This window comes from Strix uralensis, chromosome 4, assembly GCF_047716275.1.
Source record: "Strix uralensis isolate ZFMK-TIS-50842 chromosome 4, bStrUra1, whole genome shotgun sequence".
Taxonomy (NCBI): Eukaryota; Metazoa; Chordata; class Aves; order Strigiformes; family Strigidae; genus Strix; species Strix uralensis.
In genome coordinates, this window is record NC_133975.1 from 91,236,391 (window position 1) to 91,261,971 (window position 25,581).

Here is a 25,581-nt window from a genome sequence, read left to right on the forward strand (position 1 = left end):
TGGCTCTTTCATCACCTCTAAACAAAACAACAGTATTGAAAATTCAAGCTCTGTTGTGACCTAAACATTAGGTGACATAGAGTGGATATTCTGTAGGAAGTAATGACATGTGGAAACATTTCATCCTAAAACAGAAGTTGTTTCAAACTGGTAATTATTTTTGCAGTTCGCTGCAAATTCAGACTTCTGCTGTGGCCTCCAGAGTCCCTCTCAGTTTTATTTTCATGATAGTTTGTTCATGAATTTTCCACTTAGATGTTTGAGAGGGTTTACCCTTTCTTTTTTGAAGTGACAGCAAGCCTTCAATAGAGAGCACAGATATCATTCCAGATGCCTCCTAACTTTTGAACTGCTATGAGATGATGAACTAATCTGTGGTGAATTTCATACAATTTGAAACTAAAAGTCTTCCTCCTTCCCTGCAGCCAACAGGTAAGCCATTGGTGAGCAGTGCTTAAGGAGAATAGGAAGTAAGCAGGTCCCACAGGGGAGGATGTTAATAACAATACCTTTTCTATGAAACTGCACTTGCAAGCAGTCCTACCATAATAAAAAAAATTAGAAAAGTTAGAAATGAGACTGTGAAGGTGATAGAATTCATTAGTGGCTTGCCTAATTAATCTTCAGAGTTAAATTTCTTTCTTCTTTTACCACATCTGTGAATCTTTTGCACCAGTGTAACTTATGTTCTAGAGGGGAGAGTTAGAGGGTAAAAGCTGATGCTCAAATGTCAGTTGAGAATTTGAGACAAACTTTTAGAATGACTGTTGAGTACTAAAGGACAACTAGAAGCAACGTGGTACCAGTGGCTTCAAACAAACCAATGGCTGCTAGCACCTGGATGGTTTGCAGGACCTGGTCTTGGGGGAGAACACAGAGAATGATCCATTCCTCTGCAGTAGTTGAAAAGGTCAGGGGAAAAAAAAGAAAACCTCTGCTATGGCAGACCCTGGTCTGGAAACTCATTCTAGATGACAGATAGTTCTATCAAGTTAGTTTTGAGATGGCTCTCTTGCCTGCTAAGGGATTAAAAGGGAAGGAGTCACAATCTTCTGCTACTGTTATGGGAAAGGAGGAGAGGAGGCAGCTTTTCATTAGCAAACTGCAAGTTGGGACTGCAGCTGAGCGCTGGAGCTCTAAGGGGCTTGAGACTCTGAGCATGTGAGCAAACTACCCTGGGGTGAGTTGGATACCTTGACTCCCATCGCTGGCCCAGAGTGCCTGTCTGCCTGCCCTCGCTTGTGAGGGCAAGGAAGCGGCACAGCCGCCTTTCACTGTGGAGTCGCTTGCCTTGAATGAGGGTCAACGTGATGCCTTTGCACAGGCATGTAACATAGAGCTGGTGCGTGATGACCAAGGTTCTTGTTCACATACGCATCTGGAATGTAGATCTTTAATGCCTCCGTGGAGATACTGCCTCACTCTGGAGCCACCGAGAGCACTTGTGTTTCCACAGCACGGAAAGATATGCTGGCCCAGAGGCACTTCGGTGCTGAACAGCTAACCTCTGACTTTGGCACTAAGGTCTTTAAACTCACTAGATAAATGCAGTGATGCTTACTGCTGTATTCCTGTGTGAATCTAGCAGTAGGACTTCTCTCCCTCAACTTTGTCGGTGACTTGTTTTTTTGGCCTTGGACAACTGTCCTAGGCCTCAGTTTTGTTCCCATTTTACAGATGGGAATAGTACCTACTTACCTCACAGGAATGGTGTGAGGTCCATTATTGCTTGCAAGATGCTGTGAGATTCTTTGGAGGAAGGTGCAATATAGAAGGAAATGTACAAAGAGATACATCAGCTAAGTTTAAAAATGATGGGTGTTGCAGCCCCACAAGGATATAAATTTGGATGAAATTTAACCAGTGGTAAAAATTAAATCCCTCTTAATTTTACACAGGGGGAATTCACTTAACATCTGATCCAGTTCCTATTATAGGGAAAGATTTCAATGGGAGTTGGACCAAACCCTTAAGTATCTCAGAGGGCTCTTGCTATTTTTTTTATTGCTGTTGTTATTATTTGTTATTCCTAAGGTATTGAGATCAAATGGCCTGTATCATCCACATGCATCCGTTCTGAACACTACAATGCAATGCTGACCATGGTCACTTTTGACATTGACTGTATTGGTTGAGTGTTTGTTACTCTGAAGTGTGTATGCTACTAAATAAATGAGACTGAAGGAAAAAAGACGTCCACTGTGATTTGGTCACAGGACAGCAATATCTTCAAGAATTTCCTTAGAGAAGGGACAAAAGCTATTTATTTCAGTGTTTCTTGTGCTTGTAGTCTTTAGCATCTAATATTTCCTACACCAAAGTGGTTCTAAGAAATACATCTAGAAACTAGCATTGGAGGCTTGGTTCCAAAACCCATCTTACCTGTGTGCAAAGAGTGCTTAGCAGAGAGGGAAACGGCCACCATTAGCATCCCTTTATTTTGTGTTGCAAATCTAGAAGTATACACTTGTCCAGCTTTAAATCGCGTAGAAGCAGGCGTGTCATCTACTTACAGCCAGTACTCACCCAGAAAGGTAAGTTGGCAAGAAGTGCTGCCATGGGCAGAGGTAATCAAAACCAATTCAACTAAATGAAAGAGTCATGTGATGAGAGGGGAAGATGTTAGTGATGTCATGCCTAAGGCCTCTGCCCCTGGTAGGGGCAGGCAGACAGGAGGAGCGAGCACGGCCCTGGCTACAGGAGCTCTGCTGCTCCAGGGCCTGGGGAAGTGGGGTCCCTGGCTGACACAGCTGTGGAGATGCAAATACACTGGGGAAAACTCTGCTCCCAGCAGTAGCCTTCTCTTCTCTTTCAGGTAAGTAGCAGGAGGGCACAGGAGCTGAGGAGTGAGTTACGCTTGCAGAAGCCCATAATTATTTCATTAGACTTGCAAAGCTTTCTTAGCACACACCTGCCCATCGGCAAATCAGTGGAGAACTTACCTCAGGAAGAGGGTTGATATGAGGGGGACACCTTAAATCTGTGCAGTTAAAAATTCTGTTTCTTTAAAGGGAAAGTGAAGATGCAAAACACTGAAGTTGAGGAGAGAAAAGATGACAAATCAGAAGCAAGAATATCAACAAATGTGAAAAGAAAGGAAAGACAAATTGAAATTTGCATTATTATTTCATCTTTTGTTATTCAGTCCCCTCTTTAAAATGTAGATGTGAGATTGTATGAAGCAACATAAAGTACTAATGCTGAGCCCAGAAGGAAAAAACCCAACAACTCTATACACACAAATCCTAAAACCAAGTTGGTAACATGTTAAAAGACAGACACCCATGGAAGAGCAATTTATAATAATCCTGTAAATGGCTGTTTCTCCAGTGGGGAAGTGTTGGAAGACTTTTCACATGGATTACAGGACTTCACTTGAATTAATCCCAGATCTCCAACTCATGCCATTCCTCAAAACAGGTTTTGGCTTTCAACTGCCAAAGTAATCTAGTTTTGACACTATGGGTTCAACTCATTGATTATAAAGTGTCTCCTTAAAAAACAGTTCCAAGCAAGTTATATTTTGAAAGGGTAGCAACTGAGCACTATGAGATCTGATTGTATGAACAGTAAGTTTCAGTCTCAGAATTGTAGGACTGAAAGTTGTAGTGTATGTCATAGCAATTGCTTTCTTTTTAGATAATATGGTTTGGACAGCATGTAGCATTTCAGCATCACAACAGGAGTGATACTAGCATTATTTCCTCCAGGATATTAATTAAAAATTCATTATCTGTGAGGGTTTGTAAAAAGCAGCTAAGAGATCAGATATGCACAGAAAAACTGTTACAGGTCAAAGATTCATGGCAACTGCACTGACAGAAGATCGTTTACTTTAGTTCTATTGGAGATGTTTAAGAGCTTGTATAAAATTGAGGCTGCTAATGCAGATTCTTTTAAAATTCCCAGCTCTTTCTTTCAGCACCTATTGGGTACGGGCAGGTCCATGTTCTGTCCTATCACAAGACGCTGCATCTGGCTCACCACGTCCCTGAGCTACGTGCTGTTGTAAACCAGCAAAGCTGGGAAATAACTGCTACATGCTCACCCTACTCTTACAGTTGCCCTTCAACACCCCCCTGTTGCTCGCTCTTAGAGATGAGATATGGTGCAGGGTGGTGGTGTGTGCTGGCTCAGCGCAGCTTTGTCTGTGCTCTTCCTGTAAGTACGTACCTTGATGCAGCTATAAACTGGTATTTGTCCAAAGTGCTGGGCTGAAGAACTTTGAAGGCATAGCTGCAGCCAAGACTGCCTGTGGCAGTTGTAACAGGACTGTGCTTTTCCCTCGCCTCACTTTTCAATTGTTTACCTTGTTTTATCACTATGGGCCTTTCTAAATTCGTGAATTATGTTGAGGCAAGTGCTGCGTATGGGGAAAACAGTGGTAGCTCAAGCTGGGTAACCATATGGACAGCAGGGATCCTACCTGCTTCTCATGGGAATCTTAGGGGGTTGTATAGTCATTTCCACGTGAAAAAAATTAAGAACTCTCTTGTGCCTGCTACTTTATAACATAAAGTCTGCAGGAAGAAAAATGTGGTATAGTTAACCTCCTGTGGCTTCTGAACAAGTCATTATTTCACCCCTCTCTTACCACCAATGTCCCACCCATGCTGAGGGCTGAGAAGTGAAAGCAGAGTCCTAATGGGCCTGCAAAAGCAGAGCCATGACCAGTGCTCTGCTCAGGACAGAGCCCGCTCCAGACAAGGGCTGGAAAGCGAGCTAGCGTCACGTCCACTGCAGCTCACCTAGGAGCACTGCACCCTGCTGCAGCCTTGTCACGTCCGCAGGGAGGAAGGGGCTGAGTTGCTGATGCCCAGTCACAACTGTCAGAGAACCTGATAGCTCACATTTGGGGAAAAAAACTAGTAATGCATAAACCATAGGACTAACATAATCCGAAAGGTAAGGATGTTGAAGAATAACTGATGTTATTCCAATTAGCTAAGGGTAGAGGAGTAGTAGATAAGTAGATAAGGTATTTGTGACTGGCACATTCCAGAGGTGGCCAGCTTGAACCCTGACCAAAACCACTACCTTCTGCAAGAGGAAAGAATGAGAAATTTTCCCACTAACTGGGCTTTTCTGTCTCATCTAAGTGGGCTGTAGCAGCTCCTGGATGTAAGATAGGACAGGCTCTGAGCTAAACATGAGAGAAGCCAGAGAGCTAAAGCAAAAGTGAAATGGTCTCCCTTGGTCACTAAGCCCATCGGTCCTGACACCATGCCTGGCATTGGCCCACAGAGGCACCCCTCTGTTCTGACCATCTGTCATTTCACAACATGGGAATTATTTCCATAGCATAGGGGTCATTGCTGAAAGGTGGCCGTCACCACCACTCGGGTCTGGAAATGATGGTATGTGAAGCTGTTCATTCTAAAGCCAAAGGCCTAAAACTGTAGGAAGCTTGGAACAGATACAAAGTCAGACCAACAAAGCATAAACCTGGGCTGAAGATGCATTTCACTCAAGATGGTTTCAGACTCTTCACCTGGTGCTTTTCTGTACCACATCTCAGTAGCATCCACCCTGGAAGATGCAGAGGACAGGCAGTCTGTGTGGTCAGAGCAAACCCTCTCCTGCCAGCCCACATGTTCAGACTGTACCTGCAGCTGAGTGCTAAGCGTGAAGCTTGTACCAGAGCATCTCTTCCCTGGGAAAGGAATCGGGCAGAGTCTACAACTGACATCTCACCAGACAACTTGATTACACACGAAGGCAGCATGTAATTTGCCACTGTAGGTTGGCAGTGCAACATTCAGGAGTGGGACAAAGACAAAATGCTTCTGAGACTGTTCAGGTTAATCCAAATTATTTACTTTTTCAGTCTCCTTATTTTGCAGGCTTTAACCAGTAAACATCAGTTTAGACCCTAAGCAACAGAAGAAAGCTGTCTTCAAAACAAACAACTATCTTTACCAGCAAGTCTGTATGCTTGCAATGCAAGAATAAATGAAGACCTGCACAGGTGTGTGAAGCCAACTCATGGTTTTAGGGTTCTCAAATGGTTGAGCTATTCTACCTTCCTGTGTAAAGGGCACTGTAAGGTGCCCTGACACCTTAGAGAAGTAGGTACTAAAACCAAGGACAACTCCAGTGCACCAAATGCTAGACAGCTACCTGAGAGCCTCAGCTTAATGCTTACCAACATAGCACAGGAAATTACTGCTGAATATCAAAGTACTTACAAAAAATGAAGTTCATCCCAAGTAAAGTCCCCTAAAAGATAAAAACAGTCCATTTCTCATCATGCCATGCAGCTCACCCTTTCTTGAAAAACCACCTGCCCCTTCCATGCCAGGAGCTGCAAGGAAAGAGACACCACGAGGCAAGCAGAACATTTCCTTCACTATTGAAAGGGATGCTGTCAGCTCCACCAGCTATTTTTCTTTTTTAATAGTAAATTTGTTTTCCTCGTCATTGCTTGTTTTCAAAGCACATGCTCAGAGGAGCCCAGATTTTTTCTTCACCCTTCCTACTGCTTCCAATTTGAGCAGTAGCTCCATTTTCATGTTTTTCCACAAGTTCTGCTAATAAAACAGATGCAAGTGTAGCTGCTATTTATTTACTGAGCAGCATTAGTAAGTCATCAGGACTGTAAAAAGCTCCTGGGACTAGAGCAGCCTTTGCAAGTTGGTTGCTGCTGGCACAGCATGTGTTTTTGGTTTCTTCAGTCAGAAAGAAGCGCAATCTGTGTTGGTCGTTACTTCCATCCAAATGCTGCAGTTGGATGGTAGGTCCATTTCTTTTCACCTGAGCAGATTGAGGAGGAATCCTTTTGTTAAGTATTGTATTCTGAATCAGAGCAGCACTGCCTCTAAGCTGGTTCAGTGGAACACATTTGAGGGGCAGAGAGAGAAATTCAACTGTCTTTAATGATCTGGGAATCCAGCAGGTAGAAGGAGGAAGCAGAACATTGCTGATGTTGAAACATCACCCATCTGAAGGAACTTAAATGGAGGAAGTAGGTGAAATAGGAAGTAGTCCTTCCAGACACACGCATTCCCTGATCTTTGGAAGAATCATTTCTGTTATACTGGAGTAACACTCAGGTCACCTGACAAAGACAGACCGGAGTCCCTCTCTCTTGATGTTTTCTCTGTTTTATAAAAAGGTTTTTCATCTCTATGCAGACTTGAGCTCCTCAGCACAGCTGCTCTGACCTCCACCAATGCTGGTGGCTGGTGGTCATTGCTATAGCACAGGTCATCGTAAGCATAATTCACGTTGCCGCAGGGGAAGGTCTGGAGTTTCACCAGTTCAATCCCACTGATATCCAGGTGAGGGCGGTTGCTTCGACTTGGAGATGCTGGCGATGCCCGAGAGCTAGGAGAGGAACTGCAATTCCCATCAAAGCCTGAATCTTCCCGCTCTGGAGTTGCTTTGAGCTTGGAGCTGGGGCTGAAGTGACAGATGTTCTCTAGCACCCACGATCCATAGGTTGGGTTCCAAAGATTTTTTGTTTTGTTTTTAAGTCTGTGGGTTGGTGGATTGCTGAGCTCCAACTTCTGGTTCGAGGTCTGCTGGAACCAGGACCCGCTGCTGAAATCGCTGAGGCATGGCAGGCTGGGCCCTCGAGCAGTCCAGTTGCTCAGATTCTCCACCAGTAGCTCTTGTGGACACTGTGCAGGTTTGTGCCCAACATGGTGGGAGTCCAGTGTTTTAGGTGTTGTCTGAGGTGTGAGAGAAGGGCTTACCAACAGGGGCACGATCCCACTGGAAATGTTTGGGCGCATGACTGTACTCCCTTCATCCTCTGGTGCAGGGCCGCACTCCATGGGCAGCTCAGTGTTGATCACATCAGGGTCCTGAAGAGAGACAAGAATCTGTTACACCCTGAGCTTCACGAGGGTGACTGTCACACCTGCATTTTAAGAGAAATAGCTACAGGAGCAAAAAAGCTTTTGGCAGAGGCTGACATCAGGTTTGGGCAATATTCCTGCACATCGTACCAGGTGCTATGTGCCATCTGGATATCGCACACTGTTAGGACTTGCAGAAATGCTCTTTCATTTACGTGCTTCCTTTGAGCAGAGGCTGTGCTTTACTGAAATCAGTGGCTAATCTGGGGGTCACTCATATATAATTTCTCTCTCAGGAGGCTGGATTCAGGCCTATGGCTGTAAAGTGCTACCAGATGGTGAACTCACCCTGCCGTCTCATTCCCCCCTCCACTCCATACCAGTTCAGCTGTGGCTTTCGAGCAACATTAGGCAAGGTCAGAATATGGACCTTGAAAGAGATTCTAAATACCTTTGCATCACAAAATGGAGGACATTTTGCTACTGAACAAGCTGAGAGCTGAAAGGATCCGCTTGCACAGGAACAGTATAATCTCATTTTGGTTGGGCTGAAGATAAGAGAGTGAGGATGGATACTGGAAAACCCAAATGAAAAGAGCAGTTGAGCCAACAGCACCACCACAATCAAGAAAGTAATTAGATCAGTCTGTCAGGACTCCTCCCTTTGGATAGTTGGCATTCCATGGATGATCATCCACCTGGATACCAAAGACCTACCTGTGTGCAATACTTGATTCTTTCCAGGATGGTGGAGAAGTTTGGCCGATACTCTGGACTGTGCTGCCAGCACTGTGTCATGATCCGGTACCTTAAAATAAGTTTTAAAAAAACAGTATCGATTAAGAAAGATAATTATGTAAAATGTGTTTCAGTATGAAGTGATCATGGATCCAGAGGAACTGCACTCAGTATGTGGCCCCGAGGAGGAGAGCAAAAGTGGACATGTCATTTCTGCATTCTTGGATCCTGAGCCATTAGGGGCCCACTACTTAAAGCAAATCCTATAGTCTAAGCTGTACACAAGAGGCAGCAGCTCAAGAGACGTTCAACAATACCCACCTAACACTGGGGGCACTCACCATTCCCTGACTGATGGTGTGTGCTTGCCTTTGTCTAACCTGTTTGATACCCGCTATCCCTTGGCCTGTAGGAGTAAGGAAATACTTACACTGGTCCCGGACAGTTTTTTGGTGGATCCATTCTTCCTCCACTGGTGACAAATTCCAGCACTTCTTGATTGGTTTTGCAAGGGTAGGGCATGTAGCCTAGAGAGAAAATCTCCCACAGAAGCACACCAAAGGACCTGTGTCAGAAACCAGCCAACAATACCAATTAGGTTTCATTTGTGCTCCACAAACCTGGCACGAAGCTGTGTAGGTAAAACCACAGCAACAACCTTTCGAAGCTGTGGGCTGACCACAGTAACGTGCAATTAGCGTGATTATGAGTCAACCTTGATATAGAAAAGCAATCAATCAAAACCTTTGTTAAAGTTCCAGAACTAGCTTTGCAGATGTTTCAAAATATTTTAATAACTCTGAAGTTGTTCTTTCTGCTGCATTCGTTATTTCTAGAACAGGAAATGCCAGGACACCCTTTGCTATGTATGGTCCAACTGAAAAGAATTGTTACATCTGGTGTGGAGATTCCTACCTTACTTGGGAAGACTCGAGAGGTTTGAATCAGTGTTTGGGAGCAGGATGCTCAAGAATAAAATCAAGTGAGAGACATCCATTGAAACTGAAAGGCCGCAGCACTTATTTTTGTCATGATACGGTTGTTCTCCTTTTTTATATCCACGGGTCAGTCAGGCAGTGCCACTGAAAATAACACATGACTTAGAGCCAGGGGAGTCAAGAGGATCCTGCCAGGACTTCAGCAGGGTCAGACTTTTAAGAGTCACTATTTGCTGCAAAGGTGGAAGAAATTTCCAGTACACACATGTTACTTATTGCCTATTACAGGAACTGTAGCACTTTCCTTCAAAATATTTAGTACTGGCTGTTCACAGTTAGGCACTGATAAGCAATCCCTTGTCTTCCGGCATCACTAACAACTTCAGGAAACTGGGTCAGTGTGGCATTTAAGGGAATGTCTCAGTACAGTGTATTGAAGAATCTACTGTACAGGCAGAGAGACGTGTTCTTAAGCAACTGGAAAGTTTCCATTCCCCAGCACCTGTGCATGAATGTGCTACTGCTGAGGGGGTGCTTATTTTAAAGAAAGATCAAGTTACACGAGGAATCAATATATAAATATTGTTTCCTCAGCAACCAGCAAGGACTTCTGATTAAATCTGCTGTCATTTTATATACAACAGAAAAAAATTATACAGAAGAGTAATCCTGGGTGGTACAGAGAGAGTCATTTACAAGATATACAAGCAGGACTCATCACTGATAGAAACTGAGGGGCAGATACTGAGGGTTGAGGGAAGTGTCTGATGGTATTTGTCTGGATTTTTAACTGATACTTCTTGGGAATCTAAACTTTCTCTTTTCACTTCTTGATTGTCTTCATATGATACTCTGCATTTATGTATAGTGAATTTTTATTACCTCCATTTACATTAGGTTTTTAAATTTGTATTCAGAATTCTTTAGCCATGCTTCTACTGAATGCAGAGGGAAGACTTCCAATAATTTTCTGGGAAATTCTGTCATTTTTTTAAGGCTCCTGCTGAGCAGATATTTTTTTCTTGAGCAGTACATTTCTTGACCCTTATCACTGAGTAGCAGAAGTGCTTAAAAGACTTTTGTTACCAGGTATCAGTCTTGGAGGTGAAAATGCCCTCTAGAAAAGCTTCTGGTGGCATCCACTTGACAGGAAGCATGGCTCTTCCTCCTTTGCGGTAGTAACTTGCTCTGGCAAAGATAAAACACATGGAAAATGTCACACAGTCTGAAAGGGCTCAGATACATAAAAGATTTTATCACCACAGCAACAGAGCTGGGGACTGCATGCGGCAATGGGGGCCAAGTGAGAAAAAGGAAAAGTCATCAACACCAACAGTGCATTGAAGCAGTATTTTATACCCTCTTTGGAACTGGGATGGAAGCTGAGCGTGTTGTAGGTGCACAGCAGAAGACATCAGATTTGTCAATGCTTTGCTGATGCAGCAAGTCTTATTGACATCAAAAACTGAGAATTATGGTAGGGTTTTTTAAAATTTAAGATTATTTATGATCAACTAGCTAATAAACTTGCTTATGCTTGGTTTAGTGTCCACATGTGTTTGTAGCGTTCTCTGTTGCCCAATCTGGAATAAACACAGTTGAAATCCATTGGCTAGTAGGCATAGATGTGTTAATTTACAGTCTGGTAGTGCCAGTTAGTTAACTGGTAATCAAACTCAGACACAGAAGTGGACGGTTCCACTGCTTCAGATTCTATCAGACAGTTCAAACTGGTCAAAAATGATACAGATTATTGAGTTATTCATAGAACTGAAATGGCCTTTCACTTACCTGTAAATATCCCTGGCCATCCCAAAGTCACCAATCTTGGCTATTCGTCCTGCTCCAGTGCAGGTCAAAAGGCAATTCCTTGCAGCTATATCTCTTAAAAAAGAAAAAAAAAATTATCAATTCTAATTCTAAACTCTTAACTAGCTAAAGGAATAAAGAAAGAATATTAGATTCAGTCCTGCAAGTCTTAGTTGACTCATCTTTACACAAATGAGAAAAGCCTTATTAAAAATAAGAAATAATGTCAGCTACACTGTAATTTTTATTAACCACAATTCTTAAACTGCATTTATATTACATCTTCCACCCAGTGTTCTCCAATCATTCCACACTCCTATGTCCTTTTGCTAAGGCAGAAAACAGGGTCAGTGTCAGACCAGGGACAGATCCAACCTCTTTTGCTTCAACTGCATTACAACTGATTTCTGTCTTGCTCTATTTTTTTTAAAGAGAGACATCTCAGCAGTGTCTCCAGCAGTTTCAGATGTGACGCTACGGGGTAGTCTTAGTAAACTGCCTGAAAAGTCAATGTAGGACCAGATTCAGTAAACTGTTGCTTTGGTGCTTCTGGATATCTCCCGTGGAACCAAGCAAAGATACATATGGGAGCAGCCATTTGCTGTGTGCAGGTTTAGCTTGTGGCAAATGGCAGTAATGACTGCATGGCCAAGACTGAAGGATTTTTGTTCATTTTAAATACGCATTGTGAAAAGGAACTCATTAAAAATCATAGCACTGTGGGGGTCCTGTTGACTGCCAAGAAAAACGAGCTCCTGGAACAACTCATATGTTTCTTCCCACTGCCAGCCTTGAAAAATCCCTCAGGATTTGGATGTCAAGCTCAGCTTTCTCTTCCATCATCAACTGTGACTCCTGGATGACAACACCTGCCCTTAGTGACATCTCCACAACCCCACTACACTACCTTTTCCCCCTAGGATACCTGTTGCCTGAAATGGTAACCTTCTTCCCTTCCCAACCCACTCCAAGTAACACTGACATCACTAACAAATATTAATATAGAACCTGAATGAAATTCCTTCTGTACTGATTTCTTAAATTGTTGGCTAAAACAAAACAAGTCCATTCCCAGGTTGCTTATCCTAGAGATCTAACAGCACAAAACCTGACCCAGAGAGTTTTTTTAAAAGTGATATGCTGCTGTTAAAAGAATCAAACACTAGTTTCTTCCATTTCTCTTCTGAAATGGAGATTGGTCTTGAGCAATAACAGCTGGCCTTTTCATTTGTTGACATAAATGTTAGAAGCTTTATGTGATGACTGCTGGGCTCAGTGACATATGATAAGAAAACCAGGGAACATCTACCTGACAGCAGAAATGAAAATTGGTTTTATAAAACGCTTGTGGAGAAAATGTCTGTTGTTTCTACTGTGTTTCTTGCAGCAGAAGCAAAAATTGGCCCTTATCGTGAATGCAATAGATCAGGGTGGGTGGAGTTTGATATTACTATTACAGTAAGGATTTTTAAAAATAATGCTGTAGCAATTAACTCTGAAGTTTCCAATTAGAATACTGACCCCTTGTGTACTTATTAAGAGATCCAAGAACCAAAACTTGTTGCATGCTCTAACTGCTCTTTTTTAGTGACTCTAATCCTTTTTTCAAAGGGTACTTATTTATTGTTACAATATAAAGGAGACTGAAAACTGTCTCAGATGCTCTAATCATAAAGCCATAACATATCCCATATCTCAATCTCATGGCTTCTTGCTCCAACTGCTGCTTGCCACTTGTTTCCCTCAGTTTCTCCAGCCTCTACCCACTCTTGCCTAGCTCTGCCTCTTTGCTCTGTGCAATGTCATGCGTACGTACACGTGCTTGGGCGTGTGGGTGAATCAGTTGTCTGCTTGCATAACACCAGGCTGCACGTCGGTTTAGTTAGAGCCTGTGTGACCCTCTTGTGTGCAGACCTCTCCTTTCCTTTACAGACAAGGGCTGAACTCAGCATGGAGTTCATGCTCAGAAAGGAATTGTTATACTATGCCTGGGAACATCATGAGCTGAAACAACACTTAATCAGAAACAAAGGAGTCCAATATCCAACTGGGAATTTTAAAAGACTCCCCATAATAACCTTTACCTCTTCTATAAAATTTTGTTCTTATTTGAAGCCTGACATATCAACATTTTTTTCTCTACAGAAGATGAAAAAGAGGTGTGAACAGACAAATAGGGGCTCCCCAAGATCACACAGCAGGTCAGCTGCTGAGCTGGAAAGGAAGCTTAGAGTCGTGTTTTTACCTCTTATTGTCCCTGTTTTACCCTTCTCTAGTCAATGGCTCAAATATCAGGTACCTGGGTGCTGATGGGATAGGGAAAACATTAAGTCAAGGTAGGGAAATGAGAAAAGAGAGAAATGATCCCTTATCGTTTTACAAGCTAACACAGAGTGACACTACCATCTAGTGGACTACAGGGCTAATCTCAAATGTGTCGACATTGTAGGCACCTGAAAATTAACACTTGAAAATGGTCACTGGGAACAAAGGATTCCTTTCTCCCCAGCATTGCAAAGGGTGGTGCAGAGCCTAACTCCTACCAAATACCAGTGAGACTGGCCCGGACATCTAAGCACAAGCCTATATTGGTAGAGGAAATCTCTGTCTCCCGCCCTGGAGATTAGTTCTGTCTAATCCACTGCAAATAGAAACTGTGTGAGCTTCACGCACCTTGAGGTACATCAGAAGGGAGTATTTCTCCTCACCTGTGGATGAAATGATTCTCTTCCAGATATTTACAGCCGCAGGCAATGTCCCTAGCTATGTTCAGCAGGTCTTGCATTGTTAGTGTGGATGGTTGATTCTGGAAAAGGACACGCAGCAAATGATGAGGGAAGAACAGTGGAGTAGAAGAATATACTTCAGGCAGGGGATAATCAGAGAGAGGCAGAAGCAGGGAAAGGGAGAGACATACGTACAGTGTGGGGAAGGGTTAAATGAGTCAGGAGCGAAAAGGAATATAAGCAGATCAAAGTAAAGAGTTAGAAAATGAGTAAACTCTTATTTAAGCAAAAAAACTTTCAGAAGATTTCACTTCTCCTGAGGACAGTGCATGAGTGTAAACTGGCGAGAGAGTTGTGGCCCGGCCTGAGTAGCCTAGTAAAGGGGGTGGGAGACAACTATTCCCTACTGGTGTTGGAGTTTGTGAAATCAAAAGACAAGCAAGTTTAAAAGGTGAGATGGGAGAGAAAAAAACCCACCCATTTTTAAAGAGTGAGGTAATTAATTATCAATGGAAATTAGCACATGAACTCAGAGAGAGAGAGCAAAGATGCACGAGTGCACATCTCTGAACCAGCAGTCAGCATTCATCAACTTATCCAGCCTTGTGGAAGGACAGAGATTACCCTCAGGAGCCGTATACAAAAAAGGGATGCTTTACCACAGGACCTGGGGACTGGTACTAGCCCTTCTCCACCTGCACTTCCCTAACTAAGAACAATAAAGAAGTCTTTCTCCAGGAGCCCTGCTTATTTTCATCCCATCATTTATTTCGCCATAGAGAAATTTCCTCGGTGCTTCTCCGGGAACTTCTGTATTGCTCTCGGGAAGGGTAGGGAGAGATTACTACACCGCTGATCAAAAGTCTGTGAGATATCAAATAAATTGTTCTTTTTAAGGCTGCTTTTAGTTCTGGATGCTGTTACTGCTGTAATTTCTTGTGCTCAAACCACACAACATACACTATAGCCACTGAGCACTATTTTAATTGGCTAGGCAAATTATTGGACAAAGCTCTTGGACATCTGCCAGGGAGACTTGCAGTTATAAAAGTAGGCATTTCTGGAAAGGAAAGTAAGAGTAAGGAGGAGAAATAGAACCACAGACTTCCAGACCTTAGCTCTGCTCTGGCATTCCTCTGTCAGAAGACTGTGATGGACACGCATTTTCTCTGCAGCCAGGGAAACTTGTTGTGAAATACATTAATGATGGGGCTAGTTCTGTTTTCAGAAAAGGTGTACAGGGACATTTTTTGAGAACTAAGGGGGACTTCAACTACTGTATTTGCTATCTGCCAGCATAGCAGCTAACATAGCAGCAGGTTTGTTTTCACATGATATTTAAAAAATAATTGTTCCTTACATTACTACTATACATAATAGTCAAATAAGAGTATTTATTATTCTCTGCTGCCCACAGACTTTATCTACTCACATAAAATGTACCACTTTCACTATAAATACCAAAAATAAAGATATACAAACTCCTCCATCTGGGTGCTGTTATACCACTCTAAGTGCATTTAATCAGTATATTTACTCCTGTATGAAGAAGAGATTAAGCTCGGTCTTTCAACAACATGTTAATACCAGCATAGGATTATACACACATGAAGCTATATTGTCATAACTATTTGGGGTGTATATGTGTGTGGAGGAGAAGCTGTTCAACTGCATCATGTGCTGTAGGAGTACATGAGGCACCAGTCAGCCTCCTCCTGCCCCTGTAGGCAGCCAGCATAGGAACATCAATACAATAAGAAATAGTGTAAAATCAGGCCTCTCTTCTTTTCTTTTTTTTTTTTTTTTTAAAAGTCTCCACTCAACCAGATATATATATTTATTTAACAGAGGTGCCCAGGATCACACTGTTAAGAAGCAAGAACACATATCTGGAATAAGCTATTCATAATAAGAACATTGAAACTAATTACAGAATCATCTAGGTTGGAAAAGACCTTGAAGATCATCTAGTCCAACCATAAATTAACTCCAAATATTCACTGTACTTGGTTGGCATCAATATAGTATTAGAAATCAGAGATAATTTGCAAAATCCAATATTTATCATAAAAATAACAAATACTAAAATCAACCACAAGCCTAGCAGGGAAGTTATCTCACCACCCTGGGTCGATTCTGCCGAAGAAAGCTTTTCATATCTCCTCCAGCCATGAGCTCAAGCAGAATGAAGCGAGGCAGCGTCTGTAGGCTAACACCGATGCACTGCACAATGTTTTGGTGATTGAACTTACTGAAAGCCAAGATCACAGCAACATGGAATAGAAAGACAACATTAGTACCTGGCCAACACCCATCACACTCACTGTGCCTTGAGCTTTGACAACTTGGGTTGAAGCAAATCCTGATGCAGTGCAAGTTACTAAACAAATCCCTGCTTCAGCCATATCAAAATGCCTCTCTGATTACGACAGCCCCAAGATCAGGGTTATACCTGGCTTTGCCCATGAAAAGCTTTCAACAGAAGGAATGAAAAGCTGAAAGCAAAGCAGAGCCTTCTGTCTGCAAAGAGAGAATTTAACGGACGCACTGACTGAAAGATGGGGGTGATGTGAGAGGGAAAAGAAAGCTAAGCACTTAAAATATGTAAATATTATTGGTATTTCTGAAACAAAATCCTGACCAGTGGGGATTTTAATTCAGCATTAGTTATGTTAAATATACTGCTGTCTAATTGGTGGACTCAGTTCAGTGTCTAGTCTGCCAAAGCAGGATTCAGCTAATATCTACTGCAGCAGCTGCTTATGTGATAGATTTCTGCCTCTTAAAAAAGAAAGCTGAGATTGTCAAGAAGCTCAGTAAGACTCAGTCATTAGAAAGCACCATCTTCCCTTGGAGAGTGATTACCTGGATAATACAGGAACTAAAAATGAAAAGGAAGTTGGGAAAGAGAAAGAGTCATGTGCTACTAAGTGAATCGATTGAAATTGCTCTTTAAAAAAACATACATCAGTGTGACCTCCCATTCAGCTGCCAAAGTTCTTCCAGACTTTAGGAAGTGGCACTGTGTCATGAGATTCATGCTTTAATAGCAGAAAACTAGCATCTAAGTATGAGCTGGGCCAGACAATAAGAAGAGGAACTTCATGTTGCACAAATTAAAAATGCATAAGTTCTGATCACTTACAATCATCCCCGACTATACTATTATTTTAAAGTCACCCTTCACTATACTATTGTTTTAAGGTTATGGATTTGGGTTAATGAAGTAAACTCCAAGACCGGAATACTTAAAGTACAGGTGGTAATAGGAATGGCTGGCTGTCACCTTTTCCAAGCAGGTTTTATAGATCTCATAGTTCACTGTCAGATGGTCGTGCAGATGGGACCTTATAAAGGTTCCGTCAAGCTTGCATAGACATCAAAAGCCAGAACACCTCTAAGAGAAGCGGCCACACTGGGAGAAGGGCTGTGTTCCAGCTGTGCAAGCTACACACACAGAGCCGTATTCACTACCTTATCCCTACAGCAGTTTCAGAGTGTCTCACCCAGCTATTTTTGTGCAAAGAAAGGTAAAAGCCCAGGACCTCCACCACAAAGAGTGCTTACTTATGGCAAACAGTTCCACAGATAGGAAAAGCAAAAAGGCTGCACGTACGCTTAGCTACTGACTGAAAGCCACAGTGGGAAAAGCTTTTTGCACTTTCTCCTTCTTTAGCTGCCAAACCTGCTCCTATAAAAACTCTTACTTTTATTTGCAAGAGAGAATATAGTTTAAGCCCTAGCCTCCAAGCCTGAAAATGTACCTCCCTGGCACAGCCTGTGTTGTACCACCTTGGTGCTGGTCTTGCAGAGGCTGAACATCTGAGTCACTGCACAGGTGACTCTAATATTGAGCTTTCCTATTGTTTTCCATTTCATCACTGAAAATTTGTTTTACTAAGAGTGTCGGGACATGATTTATATTTAGTAAAAGAGCAACGGGGTTCTTTGAAAATGAAAACATTTCAAATGCAGAACACGTTTGTAGAATAATGTGCCTTTTTACACCTCTAAACATGACCAACAGAACCAACCAGCAGAAATTTTTGTTGAGATGTTGTACTGGTTTTGGGTGGGATAGTGTTAATTTTCTTCACAGTAGCTCATATGGTGCTATGTTTTGGATCTGTGATCAAAACAGTGTTGATAACACATTGATATTTTAGCTATTGCTGAGCAGTGCTTACACAGCGTTAAGGCATTTCACACCACCCCACCAGTGAGTGGGCTGGAGGGGCACAAGAAGTTGGGAGGGGGACAGAGCCGGGACAGCTGACCCCAGGATTGTCCCACACCGTATGACATCGTGCTCGGCACATACAGCCGGGGGAAGAAGAAGGAAGGGGGGGTCATTCAGAGTTCAGCATTTGCCTTCCCTAGTAACCATTAGGCATGATGAAGTCCTGCTTTCCTGGAAATGGCTGAACACCTGCCTGCTGATGGGAAGTGGTGAATGAATCTTTTTACATTGCTTTGCTTGCGCATGCAGCTTTTGCTTTACCTATTATGCTGGTTTTATCTCAATCCATGAGTTTTCTTGCCCTTCTGATTCTCTTCCCCATCCCACTGCTGTGTGGGGCTGAGTTGCCTACTGGCATTAAACCACAAGAGATGTGCAACAAAAGAACCTCAGTTACCTTGTCCGAGATGAACAAGTAGCTGAAACCAGTAACTCATATGCTACTAAAATGCCATTTGGTGAAAAATAAGGCTGGATTTCTTTTCCAAATCCAAGCAAGTGGATAAATGATTCTTATTACCTGCAATACGCTTTTCCCCCCTGCCAACCACCAATATAAAAACCTTAAACTATACCTGATAATCAATGCTTCCATCAGGAAATCCATCTCATCCTGCTCAGAGCAGACTTCTGGCAGTGTCTGTTGAGAGGTAAAGACGGTGAGGACCATCCCACCAAAGAATTGAGAACATTTAGGTGACCACCAAAGGAAAAAGAAAAAAAAAAAAAAAAGAAAGAGCATGTAACATGTGAATGACTTCAGGAATCTACGAGGAGGGGCTCATCTTTTCAGTACCCAGTTTGTTGGACTGCCAATGACTCATTTGGTAGTTAAAGTTAGAACAGAGAGCTGGTGACCTATTTGGAGGGGGGTTTTTTGTCTGCATTTAAATTTATGCAGTGTTCTGGAGCAAAATAGCTTCACGTACACATCAAGAAAGGCATTAGGTGTGGAATTACAGGTCTAGTAAGCACTTTAAAATGACAGGTGTTAATTTATTCTCCCTTTTCTATATGTCTTCTATGTCATATGACACAAACAGCCACATGATTTAAATAATTGTGTCACGTGGCCGTGTATCTTTCTCTCCTGCCAGCAGATTTGGACAGCATCTGCCACTGATAACCACAAACTGAGAGCGCAGGCAGCAGTAGAAGCAGCGCCTGCTGCTGTGCCCACTGTTTTAACGTTACGGAACGGTTTAGCCACAGCTGCGTGTAGTGCCCGCTGCCAAACTGCATGCAGAGAGGTGGGACGTTTACTGCCTAGTGTGGTGAGGCTGATGGAGAAACAGGTCTTGTCATCAGTAGCGTGGGCTACAGAAGACAGGGTTGCATTTTGTTACTGAAATAAGTAATTGCTTCACACAGGACAGTGCAGATGATCTGTTAAATTGGTGGAATATCCACAAACAATATGTAGCATATGTTGCAAATATATTTTTTAATTTATTCCCAGTCTACACCTGCTTCTTCTGCTAAGTCAGATCAGGACTGATAGGCTCCATCACGAAGCAAGGTGAGCGTGATCACAGCTTGGCCCCCACGCATACTCTACCAGTTTCCAGCCAGGGAGAAGAGCAGCCTTCTGGTGATGTTCAGGGTGTCACTTTGCAGGGAAATGAGTGAGAAAAGGGGCAGGTGGGCAGACAGGGCCCTAACAAGTAGCCATCATTGCTGAGACTTTCAAAACTGATGACATCCTCACTGTATTATCACAAGTGAAAAACATGCTGATCTACTTCTGTTTGCCACTGTGCTGTGGTGCTTCCTCCAGTCTGGACAGTGAAACTGGGTTGGGCAGTTACAACTGCTTGCTAGTGTCTGTTCTGGGTTTTCATACACATGCACATTTGCTCAGTGGCACAGGAAAGTTCATAACAAAGTGTCATAATGCGTGATCCTTTCACTTTTTCTTTTTTTTTTTTAAGAGGGTTTTGAAAGACAGGACAAATAACAATAGAACTTTTTTTTATGAATGAGGGCTATGTTTTGGGCTGAACTCATAGAAGTAGATTTGGTTCTCTGAGTCACAGGCTTATAAAAGAACAAAAGCAGGCTACGAGCATCCTTAACTTCAGGGCTGAGTAACTGACAAATCCTGAGGCAACAGCAGTAATTTCACAGAAAACCAGACTGTTCTCTCTTGCCATTAATGCCATAGAAATTAGCATGATATCGCAATAAATATTCACAGCAGCATATTTAACGCTGTGCAATAATAGGATATTTTCGCATATGGCAGACAAACACTACTCTCAGTATAAAGGAAATGTAACTGAGAAACAATACAAATTTTTAAATATGATAACGTCACGTGAAAAACTCAGGAAAAAGCACTCAAAATCACTGAAATGAAGAAGTAATAATATATAAGCATTACTATAGATGTTTGCTGTTTGCTGTCACATAAATGCTTCATACTAATATTTGCCAGGGCTTTCTTTTCTTTAGACAAGATTTAGAAATCCCCTTCTAGTCCACAATGTCCCCAAAATATTTATTTATTGCTATTTTTTCTTCTTAAGTTTCTATTTGGCTTGTCTACTCAGATCTATAAATCACTGTGGCAGAAAAGCCGTTGTGGCAGATTCTCTGCTGGGGTGAACTGATGGTTCTGTGTTGATTTCAAGGGAGCTATATTTATTTATGTTGATAAAGAATTTGTTATTTTAACTAATCATATTATGCAGTCTCCAGGTGACTAATTCACAAAACTTCCCATCTGAGGGCACTGATTCTATCTCACCTGAGCAACAGCAATGGAGCTTACAGAACAGATTGCCTTTTTTAGATTCTTCTAGTTACACCACAACTTACAGCCGTTAGGCATGCAGCAAACAAGATGCTTTACTTTCAGCCTGCTCCTAGTGTCATACAGCTTAAAAATCAAAGTTTATAATTCCTGGATGCAGCAATGTGTGGAAACTTGCACCACACACATGCATATGTCATTATGAGATAATAAGATAATATGGTTCTTATGGGTAATTATTGTTGTATAAGAAATTTGTGGGTACTGACCTTGATAGCAACTTGAAGAGGGTTGGGATCCCCTGCAATGCCTACCACAGTTCCCTCATAAACCTCACCAAATGCACCATGTCCTAGTGCCCTGGAAGAGAAAACAGATGATACTATGCCCCTGGATCCAGTGTTGGCCGAGCTCTTTTCTTCATCCAGTCCAAGAATAGGATTAGAACCTGCTGTGAGAGATGGACTCAACAGCAGAGTTTTGTTTTCATCTCAAAGCTTCTGAAAACAACTTCTCGGTATTTTCTGTCACTGTCACTGAAGCAGGGAGGCTGGGTCCTTAATGGTTCTGAACAAATAAAGCAGCCTGCTCAATCCTAGGGCCCTATCACCAAGTATGGCAACAGCAAGGCAAGAAAGAGCTGGAGAACAACAGAATAAGGTAGCTGCAAACTGATGTCTTCAGGAGACAGCACGTAAGAATGATCAAGTTTTTTCTTCTAAAGCTTACATAACTTTGATCAATATCATCTGGATGGTATTGAGAGCCAAAGAGCAACCCAGCATGTATTTTCTTGTGACAGGAAATGCTGGAAAAGAAATACTGCTATAGGGTTGGAAGGGAGTTACTGCCAGGTGGCAAGTGTCATCTAGCACATCATATAAAAATACAGAGGTGAAATACACTATGCTCTGTGTGGGAACATGGAACAGGAGACCCAGGAACTTATACTTCTGTTTGAGAACTTTGTGGAATCAAAATATCTTAGAGAACATAGTGTCACATCTATCATATTTTGGCTGGCTTAGACTAGGTGCTTTCCAGTTAGTCAGACAGGTGGCCCTTGTTTTCTTGTCCTGGATACTTGATGATGAGTAAAACAAGCATGTGAGCCCTACCTCTGCCTTTGCTTCAGGCTGCCTTTCCTCTCCTGTGCCAGAGAGCAAGCCCTGCAGCAAGCCTTACCGAAGCAGAGAGATGTTCTTCCGCGGGATCTCCTTCAGCTCACTCAGAGTGGCGGACTTCCCTGCAAAGCAGTAGTTGGGGTTGTAATCTGTCATGATGGTCGATGTGCGGATTTTGCTCAGTTTATATTCTGGGCTCTGCAGTCGTGCTCTGGCTCCTTCCAGCTGCTGCTTCTTAAGGTGGTAAACTGTGGGTGAGGAGGCAAATAAAAATGCACAAACAAGATCAACACCTGGAGAGAAAAGATAATGCTGACCACACAGAACAGAAAGAAACCAACTCCATAATTATAAATGCTTAAGAAGTGTCTTTAGCTCATGAGTATCATGCTCTCCTCCACATTCTATAGTGATTTAATACTGGATATGCAAACAGTCTTATTCGTGTAGAGCAACTTAGGTTTCTTCCGATTCTTTGTATATTGGCTGAGGAAACGGTACTCCACAAGACATCTTGCTGGCATCGAGTCCCAAAAAGCATAGCAATTCCCTGAATGAATTATATGTTTAATTACAGACTGTGAATTCAGCCTATATAGCAGTGGCTGCTGAAGAAACACCTGCTAAGAAGGCTTTCCAAGCTCTTTTCTCTGTAGCAAATACCAGGACAGAGCAGTCCTTACCCTTTGGGGCTATGCTTGTGCCTAACTGTGGAGTTGTGATATTTTCTGTCACTTCTTTCTCCCTGTCCCTCTGATCCACTTGGGAGACCACAACACTCTGGCTTAAAGTATTAAAAGTAGTGGCATGTGGTTGGGTGGTTGCCTTTTGTCTAATTTAGCTGGGAAAAGACACGTCTAAGGGTGATAAGGAGTAAACGTTTCTTACTGATAGATAGGCTGCCACAAGTGAGGATCATTCCAAGCACCACAATCACAGTCACCACAGCTAGGAGGAGTGGGAGAGGCAGGTGTCCCTCTGGGATAGGACCCTGGGGCACTGGAAAAAGAAAAATAGAGGTGCATTAATCAGAAAGCAACCAGAGCTGCTGTAAAGCATCCCTCTGAGGGTTGCTCCTATTTCAGAAAACAATACAGAGATCATGGCCAGGCCACCTTATAAAAATTACAGCAAATCCCTCTAGCCCTGGAGGTTGAAAAAAATACCTAAATAATTTTTAAAACATTGTGAAGATAGAAAACTAACTGCTAAAACATGGATTTCTTATCCATTCTTCATTTTTTTGGGTAACATCACTGCTCACAAGTTGAAACTCTCTACAGCCTTTATGCTTTGGAGTTCCAAAAGACTACATCAGGAAATAACAGTGAATACCAGGCATCAGCTGAACAGGCACAGTGGGACACTGCTGTGGAAGGAAGTAATTTGTGGCTTAAATAACTCAGCAGTAGGTGGTATGTTATACCAGAGAGGTATTTGCGCTTAAATATCTGATACACTGTACCCATTCAGGAAATTTACACTGTGTCTCTTTATGGGTATTTTACCTTCTACCTAATCCAAACCTGAATGTTGGAGATGATGACAGAGATGCAGCTCAGTGTGTAAGGAAAGGACATCAGGAATTTTCAGTCATATGTTTGACTGACATTTCTCGTAACACCATATTCACTGGAGCCACTAGCTGTAACTTGAGGAACTGACAATCACAAAAACCAGGAGAAGCGATAGAAAGAATACAGACGTTATCCAATGAGGCTAAAACTTCACATCTTACCAGTGCAGGTGACGTTGTCATTGGCTAGCACAGCCCCCATCTCACATTGGCAGACTGGCAGGTTGGTGTCAGGGTCCCGCTTACAGTTGTCTGAGTGGCAGTGGCTGCAGTTAAGATAGATCTGAACCTCCACCTCACCGTGACTCTCCATGGCTGAGCAAGGAATTAGACACAACAGGTGGGCTTAGTTCAGTTTTTCCCATCTGGTTCTGGTAAGGAAAAAAAACCCCAAAACCCAGCAGGCACAAAAATTCTCTCCTCCTCTGCAGGAGATCAGATAGTCCAACAGAGTGTGGACACATCAGAAACCTGATGGGGGCCAGGATGGAAGAAGGTATTGGGTCCCTCAAGCAAACAGAGAGGTCTTGAAGTGAATTGACCTGGAAATGTCTGGGACTGAGGATATGCAGTTGAACCTGATGACTGGTGTTTCTCCTGGCTTAGAGGTTGTGAGGAAAAAGGTCCTAGAGCACTATAGAAATATTTAAAGAAACAACCACAGCTAAAGATCTGACCTGCAGAGTGAAATATGCCTGAATGAAATGCATAAGAAGCAAAGACAGGAGGAGAGGGAGCAGGAAAGAGGAAATAGAGAAGAAGAAGGAAAAAGGAGGAAGAAAAGAACTAAGAGGAATAAGAAGTATGTTGTACCTGCCAGGGGATGCAAGAAGATCTCTCCAATGGGGTTCACAAAAGAGATTCCATCCTGCCCACCAGCTGTGATATCATCATTGATAGAGGCATGGCCCCCTGGGGAAAGAATAGAATGGCTAGCTGATCAGTGCTGCGTGCTGCAAAAAATGTGATGCCTCCGAAGTGTTGCATTCATTCCTGGGGGAATTTGGGGTCACTCTGCAACCTTTCAGTGATATTAATATGTATAATGTCCTTGATGGATGAATGCTCACTTGACCCAGTCAGTACCAAGCTTAGTGAAGTGACTTATTCCGGTGTAGGTTTCTCAGTTCAGAAAGGTAAAAATATATTTGCTTTAAACAGAAAAAAGAAATGGAACATTTTCCTTGGGCAACTTGGGAATGAATGAAGGAGTGATTCAGCACACCTTTCAAATACTAAATGACATAGGAACACTTCTATAACCTTGATTTCCCCAATTAAAGAGAGATGGTGGGGAGTAGGGCAGGTTTCATACTGTTCAGCTTGAAGTATCTGTGAATCACCTGTGAATCTGCAGCAGTGTACCTCTGCCCTAAGAGCTCTAGCCCTTAACTGCAGATGCTCTGAAGGGTACAAAATTAGACATCATGACTATTCCTCTAGTACTTACCTCTGTAGCCTCCACCTCCTCCACCAGAAGTACAAGCACCTCCTCCCCCACCAAAGCCACCAGAGGTGGCCCACTGAAGCTTGGTTAGTGCTTGGGGACAAGCTTGACCCCCTTCTCCACCTTCCAGAAGGGATTTCCCAGCCTGAGGAAGCAGACTCTCATCTTGCCACCCTCCACCTCCACCTTCAGTCAGAGATTGAGAAAACAAAACAAGAACAGATGAGGGAAGCACAAGCAAAGGAAAGTAGGAGAGATACTGTAGAGACAGAGATTGGCCCTTATTAATTTCTTACGTGCCTGCATTCAAGTTAACTCTTTTTTTAAGGTTAAGAGAATATACAGACAAGCTCCTTGTTGCCATGGGTAGTTGCAAAGTGGAAATCTAATGCACAACCTGTGGTATGTGTTGCATAACCAGCACCT

General features: G+C 42.6%; 1 protein-coding gene across 1 annotated transcript in view; it reads right to left on the reverse strand.

The window, feature by feature from the left end:
• Positions 1 to 1,953: 1,953 nt before the first annotated feature.
• The window catches only part of LTK (leukocyte receptor tyrosine kinase), a 102,988-nt gene continuing 79,360 nt past the window's right edge, over positions 1,954 to 25,581 (reverse strand). Inside the window, exons 16-29 of the mRNA XM_074867820.1 lie at positions 25,159 to 25,341; positions 24,522 to 24,620; positions 23,871 to 24,023; positions 23,021 to 23,131; positions 22,194 to 22,380; positions 21,278 to 21,368; positions 18,829 to 18,893; positions 16,135 to 16,264; positions 13,996 to 14,093; positions 11,270 to 11,362; positions 10,565 to 10,666; positions 8,971 to 9,105; positions 8,520 to 8,610; positions 1,954 to 7,808 (exon numbers count right to left, since the gene is read on the reverse strand). Coding sequence (XP_074723921.1) covers positions 7,032 to 7,808; positions 8,520 to 8,610; positions 8,971 to 9,105; positions 10,565 to 10,666; positions 11,270 to 11,362; positions 13,996 to 14,093; positions 16,135 to 16,264; positions 18,829 to 18,893; positions 21,278 to 21,368; positions 22,194 to 22,380; positions 23,021 to 23,131; positions 23,871 to 24,023; positions 24,522 to 24,620; positions 25,159 to 25,341 — 2,315 coding nt within the window. The 3' untranslated portion in view covers positions 1,954 to 7,031. The remainder of the gene's footprint in view (positions 7,809 to 8,519; positions 8,611 to 8,970; positions 9,106 to 10,564; positions 10,667 to 11,269; positions 11,363 to 13,995; positions 14,094 to 16,134; positions 16,265 to 18,828; positions 18,894 to 21,277; positions 21,369 to 22,193; positions 22,381 to 23,020; positions 23,132 to 23,870; positions 24,024 to 24,521; positions 24,621 to 25,158; positions 25,342 to 25,581) is intronic.